Source organism: Callorhinchus milii, unplaced genomic scaffold (genome assembly GCF_018977255.1).
Source record: "Callorhinchus milii isolate IMCB2004 unplaced genomic scaffold, IMCB_Cmil_1.0 Scaffold20, whole genome shotgun sequence".
NCBI lineage: Eukaryota > Metazoa > Chordata > Chondrichthyes > Chimaeriformes > Callorhinchidae > Callorhinchus > Callorhinchus milii.
In genome coordinates this window covers 12,058,995-12,073,074 of record NW_024704761.1, presented here as the reverse complement: position 1 = coordinate 12,073,074, position 14,080 = coordinate 12,058,995, and the positions used below count along the sequence as shown (strand labels likewise).

The window sequence follows — 14,080 nt, the reverse complement described above, 5'->3', positions numbered from 1 at the left end:
ATATCAAATGCAAGGATTATTATTCTAATAAATATTATCTCCTCGTCTGGAAGCTGAGGCATATCATAGAATCATAGAATTGTACAGCACAGAAGGAGGCCATTTATGTCTGTGTCAGCTCTTTGAAAAGAGCTATCCAAATCAATCCCATTCCCCCACGCTCTCCTCATAGCTCTGCAAACTTGTCCTCCCCAAATAATTATCTACTCTCTTAAAAGTTGTTATCGAATCGGCTTCCATCAGCCTTTCAGGCAATGCATTTCGTCTATCGAAGCCCCTCACAATTTAGAAAATGATCATTTCTATCAAGCTCCTCTTAACCTTCTCTGCTCCAAGGAGAATAATCCGAGCTTCTCTCGCCTCTCCTGATCACTGAAGTCCCTCATTCCTGGTACCATCGTGGTAAATTTCATTTGCACCCTCTCCAATGCCTTGACATCCTTCATAAAGTGTGGGGCCCAGAACTGAACACAGTCTCTCGCTGAGGCCTAACCATTGTTTTATAAAGGTTCATCATAACTTCCTGACTTTTATTCTATGGCCCTATTTATAAAGCCTAGTATCCTGTATGTTTTATTAATAGCTTTATCCACCTGTTCTACCATCTTCAAAGATTTACTTATATGAACCCCACGTCTCTCTGTTCCTTCACCTCCTTTAAGATTATCCAATCAGCTTATATTACCTCTCCTCATTCTTCCTCATAAAATATATCAGTTTGCATTTCTCCACATTAAACTTCATCTGCCACATGTCTGCCCATTTTACCACTCTGTCTATGTCCCCTTACAGTCTGCTACTTTCTTCCTCACTGTTTACTACTTTTCGTAGCTTAGTATCATCTGCACACTTGGAAATTGTCCTCCCTATACCCAAGTCCATGTCATTTATATAGATCACAAACAGCAGTGGTCCCAATACTGATCCCTGGGGGACACCACTGCACTTCCCTCCAGTCAGAAAAACAACCGTTCACCACCACTCTCTGCTTTCTGTCTCCCAGACAGTTCTGTATCCGCTGCCACTGTCCCTTTAATACCGTGGGCTTCTAGTTTGCTTACAAGTCACTTATGTGGCACTTTATCAAATGCCTTTTGAAAATCTTTTTAAACTCCATCAACTGCATAACCTTCGTCTACCCTCTCCGTTACCTAATCACAAAACTCTATTAGGTTTGTTCGATATGATTTGCCTTTAACAAGTGAAAATTTATTTTGTCTCGGATTATGGTCTCTAGAAGTTTCCCCACTATTGACATTAGGCTGACATGGCCTACAGTTCCTAGGTTTATCATCTGCTCCTACCACCACCCCCATCCCACATTCCTTCCTTCCCATCTCTCCCTCCTCCCTCTCACCTACCATCACCTCTATGAAATCTACCACCTTCTCCCCTCCCCACTAACTTGCTGGTCACCCAAGCTCCTCCTTCTCTGCCCACTACTGGTTGACATCATCAACCAGTTCCTCTCCTCTGGATCAGTCCCTGCCCCCCTCAAAACTGCAGTCATCACCCCCCTCCTCAAAAAACTTTCCCTTGACCCCAGCCCTCAAACCCCAGCCACTACCGCCCTATTTCTAATCTGCCCTTCCTTGCAAAAGTCCTAGAACGCGTTGTCGTCAATCAACTTTGCGCACACCTCTCCTCCCACTCCCTCTTCGAACCCCTCCAGTCTGGTTTCCGCCCTGCCCACAGTACAGAGACTGCATGTGTGAAAATCTCAAATGGCATCCTCTCTATCTGTGACCAGGGCTCCCTCTGCCTTCTTGTCCTCCTGGACCCTCCACCACTTTCGATACAGTCGATCACCCCATCCTCCTCCACCGCTTTTCCTCAGTCATCCACCTCAGTGGGACTGCACTCGCCTGGTTCGAGTCCTACCTCACAAACCGCCAGCTATACATCTACACAAACGGCTTCTCCTCCCGCTCTCACCTGGTTACCTGCGGGTTACCCCAAGGATCCATCCTTGGACCCCTCCTCTTTCTGATCTACATTCTCCCTCTTGGGGATGTCATCAGCAGATATGGGGTATATTTCCACATGTATGCAGATGACACCCAACTCTATTTTTCCAACTCTCTTTGCGAACCCCAGTCCCCTGATGTTGTGTCAGCCTGCCTGTCAGACCTCAGAGGCTGGATGAGCACAAACTTCCTTCAGCTGAACATTGACAAGACGGAACCCATACTCTTTGGCTCTCATCAACGTCTAAAATCTCATAGTTCTCACCTCCTCCACCTACTCGACCTCCCCTTAAAACTCTCCGAACTCGTATGCAACCTAGGCATCAGGTTCGACCCCTAATTATCCTTCCCCCCCACATCCGGTCACTCACAAGCACCGCCTTCTTCCACCTCCGGCGCATCGCCCGTCTCCGCCAATAGCACTCTCCGAAAGCCGCTGAAACCCTGGTCCATACCTTTGTCACCTCTCGGCTGGATTATTCCAACGTACTCCTCGCCGGCCTCCTCTCCACTACCATCCACAAAATCTAGATTATTCAAAACTCTGCCACCCGCATTCTCACCCACACCAGACTCCGCTCCCCAATTACTCCAGTCCTTGCCAGACTGCACTTGCTCCTGTCCCAGAGAGGATCGACTTCAAGATCTTCACCCTTGTCTTCAAATCCCCCCACTCCTCTGCACCCCCCAACCTCTCTGACCTCCTCTCTCCTCAAAACAGTGCCTGTTGCCTTCATTCCTCCGGGTCTGGCCTTCTCCTTATCCCCCCCGAGTCCTCCATCCACTATGCCTTCACCCACTATGCCCCGAGGCTCCGGAACTCACTTCCTTACTCCCTTCCCCTCGCCCCCTCTCTTCCTATTTTCAGGTCTCTGCTGAAGACCTTTCTTTTTGACTGTGCCTTTGGTCACCTTCCTCCCCCTCCTCCTGGCTTGGCCCCGGGATCCGTTACTGTAAAGCGTTCTGAGACGCCATCCTGTGTGGAGGGCGCTATATAAATCCAAGTTGTTGTTGTTGTTATCCTTCTGCCCCTTTTTTTTTTACAGGTGAGTAACATTTGCGGTTATTGATATAGAGGTTATTGATCTGTAAATTATATGACAATTCAGTCTTTAGAGATCTTTAGGGATCTTACACAGCCTCAAAATCAGCTCAATAATCAAAGACAGCATAAACGTCTTTTGTGTTAACCTTAAATTAAAATAGATCATTGAATTAAGTATTTAAGTGTAAAAAATATTGATCCTTATATGGGCCTACTAAAAGGGCATTGTAAAAGGGCATTGTTTATTAATCTGTAATGGCTTCTCCACAAATGGCTTCTCCAGCCCCCTCATCAGCTTGTTTGGTGTTCCTCAGGGCTCTGTCCATGGTCCTCTCCTCTTCAACCTGTAGTGCTCCCTCTTGGTGACATCATCCGCAGACATGGGGGTCAACTTCCATACGCAGATGACACCCAAGTCTATTTCTCTGCTTCCACCCTCGACCCCAGGACCACTGCTGTCAAGTTCTGGATGAGAGCCAACCTTCTACAGCTGAATGTCAGCAAACCCGAGGCTCTCCTGATTGGCTCGTGACAGTGCCTCCGCACCTCAGGCACTGGCAGCATCAGCATACACGGATGCAAACCCCACCTCACCAACTGAGGTTCGACCCTCAACTGTCTTTCTCCCCTACATCCATGCCATGACCTGCTCTGCCTTCCCCCACCTCTGCAATATTGCCCAACTGCCATTGCCTCACCCCTCCGGCTGCCGAAACTCTCAAACATGTCCTCATTACAATCAGGCTTGACTATGCCAACACCCTGCATGTCAGCCTTCCCAACTCTTCCCTTCACAAGCTGCAGATTATCCAGATCTCTGCAGCTCGTATCTTCTCCTGCACCAGGCTCTGTGACCCCATCACCCCCATCCTCGCCCGGCTCCAATGGTTCCCCATCCCTCAGAGGATCGAGTTCAAAATTCTCGTCCTCACCTTCAAGGTCCTCCATGGCCTTGCCCCCTCCTACCTCTCCGATCTGCTAATCTCTTAACAACCTGTCCGCTCCCATCGCTCAGCAGGCCTGCTCCATGTCTCCTGCCCAGCCCACCCCACGAACGGCAGTCGGGCCTTTAGCCTCTTTGCCCCACCTTCTGGAACTCCATCCCACATTCATTTTGCCTTGTTTCCTCCCTTGCCTCCTTCAAGGCACGCCTCAAGGATCTCCTCTTTGACCATGCCTCTGGCCACCCTCCTACCCTCTCTGCTCTCTAACCTCCCTAATCCAAACAGTATTGTTTGTGATTTGTTGAGCGAGGTAGGAGTGAATTTCATTAATGTTGTAAGATCAAACAAGTGACACAGTAATATGTTCCAACACCAACTGGCATCTATTTATATAGTGTTTTATAAACAGTTGAAGAATTCAATAATAGTAATATTAATCCTTGCATTTGATATAGTGCCTGATCACGTCATCAAGACGTCTGAAAGAGCTTCACAGGACGCACTGTGACTGTACAGTGACTGTGTACTTTGCGGGCGAAAGGCGGCAGCTAATTGTGCACAGCTGCGTTCCACAAACAGCCATGGAGTGAGTGACCAATTTTAGTTGGGGGATTGTCGGCCAGAACACAGAGAGAGAGAGAGTCCCACACTTTTCCATTCGTGCCGCGGGATCTTTAACATCCACCTGAACAGACAGATTTAATGTAAATTAAATTGGTTGGGAAACTGCGAACACACAGCAGGTCAGGCATCAACAACACAATTACATGTGTAGTGTCTTTCACGTCGGGAGGATGTCCCAAGGCGCTGGACTGACAGAGTTTCGGACCCGGGAAGTGGGGAGAGTGGAGGGCGGGGGGGGAAGGGGGGGACGCAGGGAGATCGAAAGCACAGTCGAAGAGGAGGGTCTTGAGATGGGCCTTGAAGGAGGCGGGGGAGGGGCGGAGGGCTGGAGCTCCAGAGGGTGGGGGCAGAGTGGCTGAAGGCCCGTTCGCCAATAGGCAGCATCTATGGCGAGAGGAAAGCGAGTTAACGTTTCAGGTCGATGACCTAAGGTGTAACCCCTGAGGTAAAGTCATGGAGCTGAACTATGAACCCACTTCCCCCTCCCCCTGGACGCCGCTCCCGCCCTGTCCCACATCACCAGCAGCTGCAGTGTTGTGCCAGGACAGACGTAACGTCTCGGAAGTGACGGGACGCGTGATGTCAGCACGCTGGCCGGCGCAGGCGCAGTGGTGTTGTTGATGTTCCGCAGCGGAGCGCGAGCGCTGCCCTTTCACCTCAGCATCGAGCGCTTCACAACAATCCGCAAAATTCCTGCTGCAACGGCCGGGGCGCGGGGAGCGGGAGCGGCGGCGGCGCATGGACACCCCGCGGGAGCTGGTGAGTGACCGGCGGCGCGGCCGAGCCGCTAGCAGCCCCTCTGCTCTTTGTTATAAGTCAGTGCGGAATGCCGAGGCCTCAGGCTTTACAGGCGCTGGAGTGAAGGTGAGTGGCCGGCGGGAGAGGCGCTGCTCCTTGCCTGCCCGCAGCCCGCTCGTGGGGACATGGGGCTTCCCTCGCTTCTCTCTCTGTGCCTCGGCAGCCCGGCCGAGGCCTGGCAGCACTCGGCTGCCCTGGCGCTGAGTGGGGGTCTGCCCCAGTTGTCCAGTCGCTCTCTGTGGTGCTGAGAGAGCTGTGCGGTTTGCCCAGAGGCAGAGCGCACAACCAGCAGTTCCCACAGCAGCACAGTATAGGGAGGTTGGGTACATGTTTTCTCTCCCCCCCCCCCCCCCCCCAACCCACTGCTGTTACCAGGAGACTACAGAGCAACATTGCAAAGGGTTGGGAAAGAGCTTACTTCCTCTGACACACTGAAGGAGTTACTTACTACAGTAGTTTCACACAACACATTCCCATCCCAACACAGTGTTTGTGTTCCAAAGCCAGAAATCGCTGGGAACACTCAGCCGGTCTGGAGCATCTATGGAGAAAGGAAAGTGGGTCACAACAGTGTTTGTGTTTCCTGGGAATGCCACAGATGGTGCTATGAGACAGGTTAAAGTTGTTCTCTTTAGAATTAATATTTCCAACTATTTGAAGCTTTAGATAATTGCTCACAGGTGGTATAAATGCATTTCTGATGATAAAGCATGTGGGCTACAATTTATGCTCCACTGTACATGATGCTGATTATATATTAAATAAAAGATATAGACGTCTTCGAGACGTCTCAAAGCGCTTAACGGAATAAACTGTAAAGTGAATTGACTGTATATTTGTGGGCGAAATGCGGCAGACAATTGCGTACAGCAGTTTCCCACAAACAGTCATGGTTTGAGTGACCAAATTGTTATTTTATTTATTTCCTTGAGGAATTATTATTAGCCGTGTGGAATAAGGAAACTTACCCAAGATTTCGTCCTGCCGGGAATCGAACCCAGGTCTCTCGCTTGCGAGGCGAGTGCTCTAACCAGTGAGCTACAGGACTCCATGATGATTATTGTTTAGTGTTCAAGAAATGGTAAATGTAATCTCAGAGGATCTTCATTTATATACCCATTTTAATTCACGCAAAAATAATTGAGACAGTCAAACGATTGAGCTCTATCTCAAGCATTATTTATTCTTGTTGATAAAATAAATCTGCAGATTAATTAATATTTTACTGTAGTTCTAATCATGTGGACTAGTAATTTATCTGCTGGGAAGCACGTTTTTCCAAATTGATCGGTTGTCAGATGCATGTTGACATATTAATTCCAGAGGTTTTATTGCTAAACATTTATTGAGTTTCAAATGTAATCTGGAATGAAGGGCCTTGGGTTACTAGTTTATGCTTTCAAAGTAAATTCAGGTTCTGAATGAAATTAGTTTTTCAGTGGTTGGACATTTATACTACTTGCACTGGCCATAACGGAATGATAAGCTGATGATAACTGCAGTAAGGGTTCTGACTAATTCATATAACAGTTTTTAAAAATATAATTATTGAATGTAGTTTTCTTGTCCTGTGCTATATGCTGTTTCCTGACTGACTGCTGCTGGTTAATAGTTAATAGTAGGAGGCAAGTGACAATTGGTTTGCTTGATTTATGTAATTTTGGAAAGTATGCAACTTCCACTTTTGTTTCTCCTCTTCCAGTGCCGACAGGAGAGTTTCTCTTACAGTATTTTCCACCAGTGCTTTTAGCAATTAATCTGTCTCAATTTTAATTCAGGAACTAGCCTCAAAGTGATTGCATTCTAAATGTGAGATATTTGCCCAGATGAAGGGAGAATCTTCAGAGTATTATTTCTATGAATGAGGTTGAATTGAACTTATTTATGATTTGCCAGTGAGTGAGTTGACCTCCTGCCAGATTTCAGGAATACCTAGACAGACTGGTGAAATGGGCAGACACACGGCAGATGAAGTTTAATGCAGATAAGTGGGAGGTGATTTTGTGAGGAAGAATGAGGAGAGGCAATATACAATGAATGGTACAGATTTAAAGGGGGCACAGGAGTAGAGAGACCTGGAGGTTCACATACACTGGTCTTTGAAGGTGGCAGGACAGGTTGATAGAGCTGTTAAACAAGCATATGGGATCCTTGGCTTTATAAATCGAGGCATAGAGTGCAAAAGCAAGGATGTTCTGCTATCGCTTCATAAGTCACTTGTTAGGCCTCAGTCCAATTCTGGACACCACACTAGAAAGGATATCAAGGCCATCGAGAGGACGCAGAGGAGAATTACCAGAATGGAGCCAGGGATGAAGGGCTTTAGTTATGTGGAGAGACTAGAGAAGCTGTGATTGTTCTCCTTAGAGCTGTGAAGTGTTGTTACGGTCTGCTCGTGGTCTTGCTCGTGAAAGCCTATTCCACAGTGCAGTGTGCAAAAATCTTTGATTTCAAATGTTCATGTAGATTCAGAAATTTTAACAATGAAACAAATTGTGTTTTCACATTTGGTTACGTTAATATTGCAACAGGGGACAAGCTGGCTGTGTGCTTCACTACCTGAATCCTGCTGGTTACGTCTCTGATGCCCAACCATCTATGAGATCTTACAGGTACTAAACAAACTCAAGGTGACCAGAGCCTGATCTCACTGAACTTAATATTTAGGAATTTTGAAACATGACGTTGAAGCTCGTCGTCTTTTAGCTGTCTTTTAAAGCCTACCTCTTCTGGTGGGTCAGTGCGAAAATGCACTGCTTAGTGTGCATTTTTCAAAATTAGGTACAAGAAGGCTGGAACTGGGAATATTTTAGCAGTTCCATTGTTGAAGTATGCAAACAAGTTTACTTTTCAGGCCCTGTTGTAGTTAGTGGTGATCCTTGCATTTGATATAGCACCTTATCTTGTGGAAACATCAAGTAAATATTGTTAATTGTAGTGACAATAATAACTTATATTTCTATAATACCCATCACACAGGGTAGCAGCCTGGAGACTATATATCTGTAGGCAAATTTGGTTATGTTACGTGCAGGAGTGTCTTACAAACAGCCAAGAGTTGAAAGACCAATTGAACTGGAGGATGATCTTTGGCTAAGACACAGGGAGAAAGTCCCCTCAATTTGAATAGTGAAGTGAGTTCTTTAATGTCTACCTGAACAGGCAGATGGCACCTCAGTTTAATACGTCATTCAAAGAATGGTACAGACAACATTATAAAATCCTCCCAAAACTACCCTGGAGCCTGGGCCGTGAGACAGACAATGGTCCTCAATGGGACATGAACCCACAATCTATGACCCAGAAATGAGAATGCTATCAATTGAACCAACCTGACATTATAGAAATGCTACAATAGGCTTTCCATGCTGAGGTATGCAGAAACTGATGTTATGGCTGATAATATGATTCAGCATTGAGTCACTGTGTTTCAAACACATCCGAAGAAAGACTTCCTCTTTTTGAGATGTTAGTAATAAGTAGATACTGTATTGTATATAATGTGCTAAAGAGCAAGTTTTATTTTGAAGTATGAGTGGGTGTTTACTATTTAATTGAGGATAGAGTTGACTACATCTTTGCTTTATTACTTGCCACTGTTGAGTATCCCTAAATATTTGCCAATGTTTTCTGCTGGGTGTTTGAGTTAGACGCAATGTACATTGAGCTAGAGATTTTTGAGACAGTTATATTGTACCATGAAGAGATCCCTCCACATTTTAACTATTTCTTCAATTCTATTTTGATCAGAGACCAGAAATGTACAAAGGGGGTGGGAAACTGAGGCAGCCCACTTGACCTGTGCTCTGACTTAGTGGTTGGTTTGAGTTATATTGGCAGAGCCTTGGGGACAGATTTCTCTTGATCATGACTAGTACATGGAATACCAAAATACAAGCAAAGAGTGAAACAGGGAGTCTTTCCTCAATTTGGTACTAAATTTACCACAATATGACTGAAATGTTTTGCTCTTTTAATCGTTTGCAGGCTGAGCACTCACCACGGTCTGAGAGAAAGAGGAGGGATTCGTTTGGAATGTTTGACGGCTATGACAGCTGCAGTGAGGATAGCAGCAGCAGTTCAAGTTCAGATGAGAGTGAGGAGGAAGTTACCTCAATACCAGCCAGTCTTCCACTCATCAAAACCAATGGACAAGTCTACACATATCCCGATGGGAAATCTGGCATGGGTCAGTGAAGGATAACTTCTGTTCACTTTGGTTGTAATTGACCTGTTCATATGGTGATGATTCAATTGTCCATTGTAAGATACTTGGAAAGTAATGAAATTGAGCCCAGATAGAGTATGGATGCAGCCGCTTACTGTTTGCTGCTTTTGTACATGATCCCTAATCTAATCACACAGTGGTCCTAGTTTCTGTTTAATAAATTAATTTTAAAAGTCCAATTTCTTTGTAAAATCTATAATAGTGTTGTGTATACACATATAAAATTACATTTGTATAGCGCCTTTCACGTCAAGAGAATGTTCCAAGGTACTGGACATTCAGGGATTTGGACTCGAGGGGGTAGGGAGGAGGATGGTTGGGATTAGGGGGCAGGTTGGGATTAGGGGGATGGAGGACAGGGAAGTTAGGTGAGTGGCCGAAGGCACGGTTGAAGAGGAGGGTCTTGAGACATGCCTTGAATGTGGCAAGGGAGGGAGTGAGGCAAAGGGAATGTGGGATGGAGTTCCAAAGGGTGGGGGCAGAGAGGCTGAAGGCCTGAATGCAGATAGTGGGACGGACCGGGCAGGGGACGTGGAGGAGGCTGGACCCTGCTGAGTGGACAGGTTGATAAAAGGTTAGAAGATCACATAGGTAGGAAAGAGCAAGGCCATGCAGGGTCTTGAAGGCAAGGATGAGGATTTTGAACTCTATTCTCTGAGGGATGGGGAGTCAGTGGAACCGGGTGAAGGTGGGATTGATGGAGTCATAGGGGCTGCTGTGGGAGAGGACACGAGTTGCAGAGTTCTGGACCGCCTTCTTCCATGTTGCCTGCCTCTGACCATACAGCCAAAACCCTTGTGCATCTGTTTGTCGCTCCAGCCAGGATTACTCGAATGCACTCCTCACTCCTCCCCAGCTCCACTATTCAAAAGATCCAGCTCGTTCAGAACTCTGCTGCCCGCATACTGACCTGGACCAATCTCCATACTCGCATCTCACCAGTTCTGGCTAGGCTCCACTGAACGGATTGACTTCTAGATCTTTACACTTGTGTTCAAATCCCTTCACTCTCTGGCACCTCCCTACCTCTCCTACCTCCTCACTCCCCATTCCACCACCTCCGACCTCTGCTCGACTGGCACCGGCCTCCTGCTCGTCCCTTGCACCCTCCGCCCCACTATCGGAGGTCCCGCTTTCAGCCACTACTCCCCGAAACTCTGGAACACTCTCCCTCAATCCCTCCACTTGCCCCCTCTCTCCCCCTTTTCAATTCCTGCCTGAAAACCTTACTCTTCGACTATGCATACGGCTGCCTCCCCCCACTCCGGCTCAGAGTCAGGCTTTGCCACTGTTAAGTGTTCTACAATGCTACACTGGATGAAGGACGCTATATTGTTGGCACTATATATAATGCATATTGTTGTAGTAGCAGTAGTTGTTGTTGTTGATCTGCAGCATGTGGAGGGAAGAGTTGGAAAGGCCGACAAGCAGGGAGTTGGCGTAGTCAGTTCTCATCCAGGACTTGATGTCTGACAGACATTCTTCAGTGGTCCTGGAGTCGGGGGTGGAGGCAGAGAGATAGAGTTAGGTGTCATCCGTATACATGTGGAAGTTGATTACATGTCTGCGGATGATGTTACCAAGAGGCAGCATGTGCAAGTTGAAAAGGAGAGGACCAAGGGTAGAACTCTGAGGAACACTGCACAAGATGGTGCGGGGGCTGGAGGAGAAGGTATTTGTGGGGGCGAAGTGGAGGCGATGTGAGAGGTAGGATCTGAACCATTCAGGGACAGAACCTTGAAAGTTGAGGTGAGAGGAGAGGCGGTGGGGGAGGATAGAATGGTCAATGGTATCAAAGGCAGTGAAGAGGTGAAGCAGGATGTGGAGTCCGAGGGGAGTCCTGGTCACAGATCGACAGAATGTAATTTGACCAGGGCTGTTTCTGGCCTGTGGGCAGCATGGAAACCCGATTGGAGGGGCTCGTATAAATGGCCGGAGAGGAAGGAGCGAAACTGGGAAGCAATGACTCGTTCAAGGACCTTAGAAAGGGAGGTTGGAGATGGGTTGCTAATTTGAGAGCAGGGATGGGTCCAGGGAAGATGTTTTGAGCATAGGTGTGATAACGGCTGTTTTTAAAGGGGTGGGAACAGTGTGATGGACAGGGAGAGGTTGATGAGGTCTGTAAGTAGGGGCAAGGATGTGGAGTTGAGAGGTAAGGAGAGGGGTAGGGGTGGGCTCGAGGGAGCAGGTTTATGTGTTATAATGCTGGTGATAGAGGCTGAGGAGACAGGTTTGGAGGGAGGGATGAGTTGGGGCCATGGTGTGAGGGGGAGATGGGGAGAAGGTGGTGTTTGGGAGGTCAGAGGCAGCTGAGCAGATCCCCTGTATATACTATCTGTTTGGTCAGAATGGACAAATAATTGAATGGACAAGATTTGACTTTGAAATACTGAGTTTGTAGAAATGTTTGTCAAAATTCAGCTGTGATTGGGAGAGTTTTAGAAACCAGCAAAAAAAAACTAAAAAACTCATTAAGAGCGAGAAAAAGGAGTATGAGGGTAAGCTAGCTAGGAATATTAAGTCTGATTGTAAAGTTTTTGCAAATACATTAAGAGGAATAGGCTAGTGAGCATAAATGTAGGTCCACTTCAGTCAGAGACGGGAGAAGTCGTAATGGAGGATAAGGACATGGCAGAGTCCCTAAATGGGTACTTTGCATCTGTCTTCACCCTAGAAGACACACCAAGTCTGCCAACAATAGAGATGCACCGAGGGGATAAGGACAAGGAGCAACTTAGAGAAATTTTCATTAGTAGAGAATTGGTGCTAGGGAAACTGTTAGCACTAAAAAGTGACAAATCCCCTGGTCCGGATGGCTTGCATCCCAGGGTTTTAAAAGAGGTACCTTATGAGATAGTGGAGGCCTTGTGTCTGATCTTCCAAAATTCCTTGGATTCTGGAACAGACCCAATGGATTGGAAGATTGCAAATGTCACACCACTATTTAAAAAAGGTGGAAAGGAACAGATGGGGCTCTATAGGCCAGTTAGTCTCAATTCAGCGATAGGAAAAATTTTAGAATAATTGATTAAGGATGTGGTAGTGCGGTATTTAGGGGAACACAATATAATTAGGCCAAGTCAACATGGCTTTACAAAAGGGAAGTCATGTTTGACAAATCTCATAGATTGTTTGAGGATATTTCGAGTAAACTAGATAAGGGTGAATCAGTGGATGTGGTCTATTTGGACTTCCAGAAGGCATTCGATTAGGTGCCGCATAAAAGGTTAGTCCAAAAGATAAGGGCCCATGGAATTGGGGGGAGCATATCAACGTGGATTGGGGAATGGTTAACGGGTAGGAAACAAAGAGTAGGGATAAACGCGTCCTTTTCAGATTGGTGGGATGTGACTAGTGGAGTGCCACAAGGATCAGTCTTTGGGCCTCAGCTATTTACCATCTACATCAACGATCTAGATGAGGACATCGAAGTTAATATATCTAAATTCGCGGATGACACAAAACTAGGAGAAAGTGTCAACACAGAGGACGACATTCAAAAAATGCAGTGAGACATAGATAGGTTAGGTGATTGGGCAGGTGGGTGGCAGACGAAGTATAATGTAGGGAAGTGCGAAGGTAGGTAGCAAAAAACAGTAGAGCGTGTTTTTTTTTTTAGAAGGGGAGAGATTGGAATGTGTTAGCGTCCAGAGGGACTTGGGTGTCCTTGTACACCAATCACAGAAAGTTAGTCTGCAGGTACAGCAGCAATTAGGAAGGCGAATGGTATGTTAGCATTCATTATGAAAGGATTAGAGTATAAGAGTAGGAAAGTCTTGCTGCAACTGTATAGGGCCCTGTGAGACCACACCTGGAATACTGTGTGCAGTTTTGATCTCATCATTTAAGGAAGGATGTACTTGCCTTGGAGGGGGTGCAGCGTAGATTTACTCGGTTAGTACCAGGGATGAAGGGGATGAATCATGAGGATAGGCTGACCAATTTGGGCCTATATTCTCTGGAATATAGAAGAATTAGAGGGGATCTTATAGAAACCTATAAGATCATCAAAGGGCATGATAGAGTAGATAGTGGGAGATTGTTTCCCCCGGTTGGAGAAACTAAAACCAGGGGTCACAACCTTAAAATCAGAGGCCAGCCCTTTCGCACTGAGTTGAGGAAGAACTTCTTCACTCAAAGCCGGTGAATGTATGGAACTCACTACCCCAAAGGGCTGTTGACGCTTAGTCCTTGAACATATTCAAGACTGAGATAGATTTCTTATTGCAAAAGGGATTAAGGGGATAAGGCAGGGTCAGGTTATTAGCTGGAATTAGATTAGAAGATCAGCCATGATTGAATCGAAGGGCCGAATGGCCTACTCCTTCTCCTACATGTTATGTTATCTAAAAGTGCAGTTGTAGAGTATTTTAATTAAGGACCTCTTAAAAATTGCAATGTGGGCAAAGTTGATTGATTTGTTTGTATTTTACTATGGACAAATCAGTGCTGTGACTCAGGGAGTTACTGAGGT

At 46.4% G+C, this 14,080-nt stretch overlaps 1 protein-coding gene across 6 annotated transcripts in view; it reads left to right on the top strand.

Moving 5' to 3' along the window:
* Positions 1-5,193: 5,193 nt before the first annotated feature.
* Positions 5,194-14,080, top strand: part of mbtd1 (mbt domain containing 1) — a 28,413-nt gene continuing 19,526 nt past the window's right edge. For 4 of the 6 annotated variants that reach the window (XM_007909173.2, XM_007909172.2, XM_007909171.2 and 1 more), the window contains exons 1-2: positions 5,194-5,339; positions 9,366-9,567. In XM_007909173.2, the coding sequence (XP_007907364.1) occupies positions 5,319-5,339; positions 9,366-9,567 (223 nt within the window). In that variant the 5' untranslated portion in view covers positions 5,194-5,318. Of the gene's footprint in view, positions 5,340-7,909; positions 7,991-9,365; positions 9,568-14,080 lie in introns of all 6 variants that reach the window. The other 2 variants (XM_042342477.1, XM_042342476.1) reach the window with 1 other exon arrangement.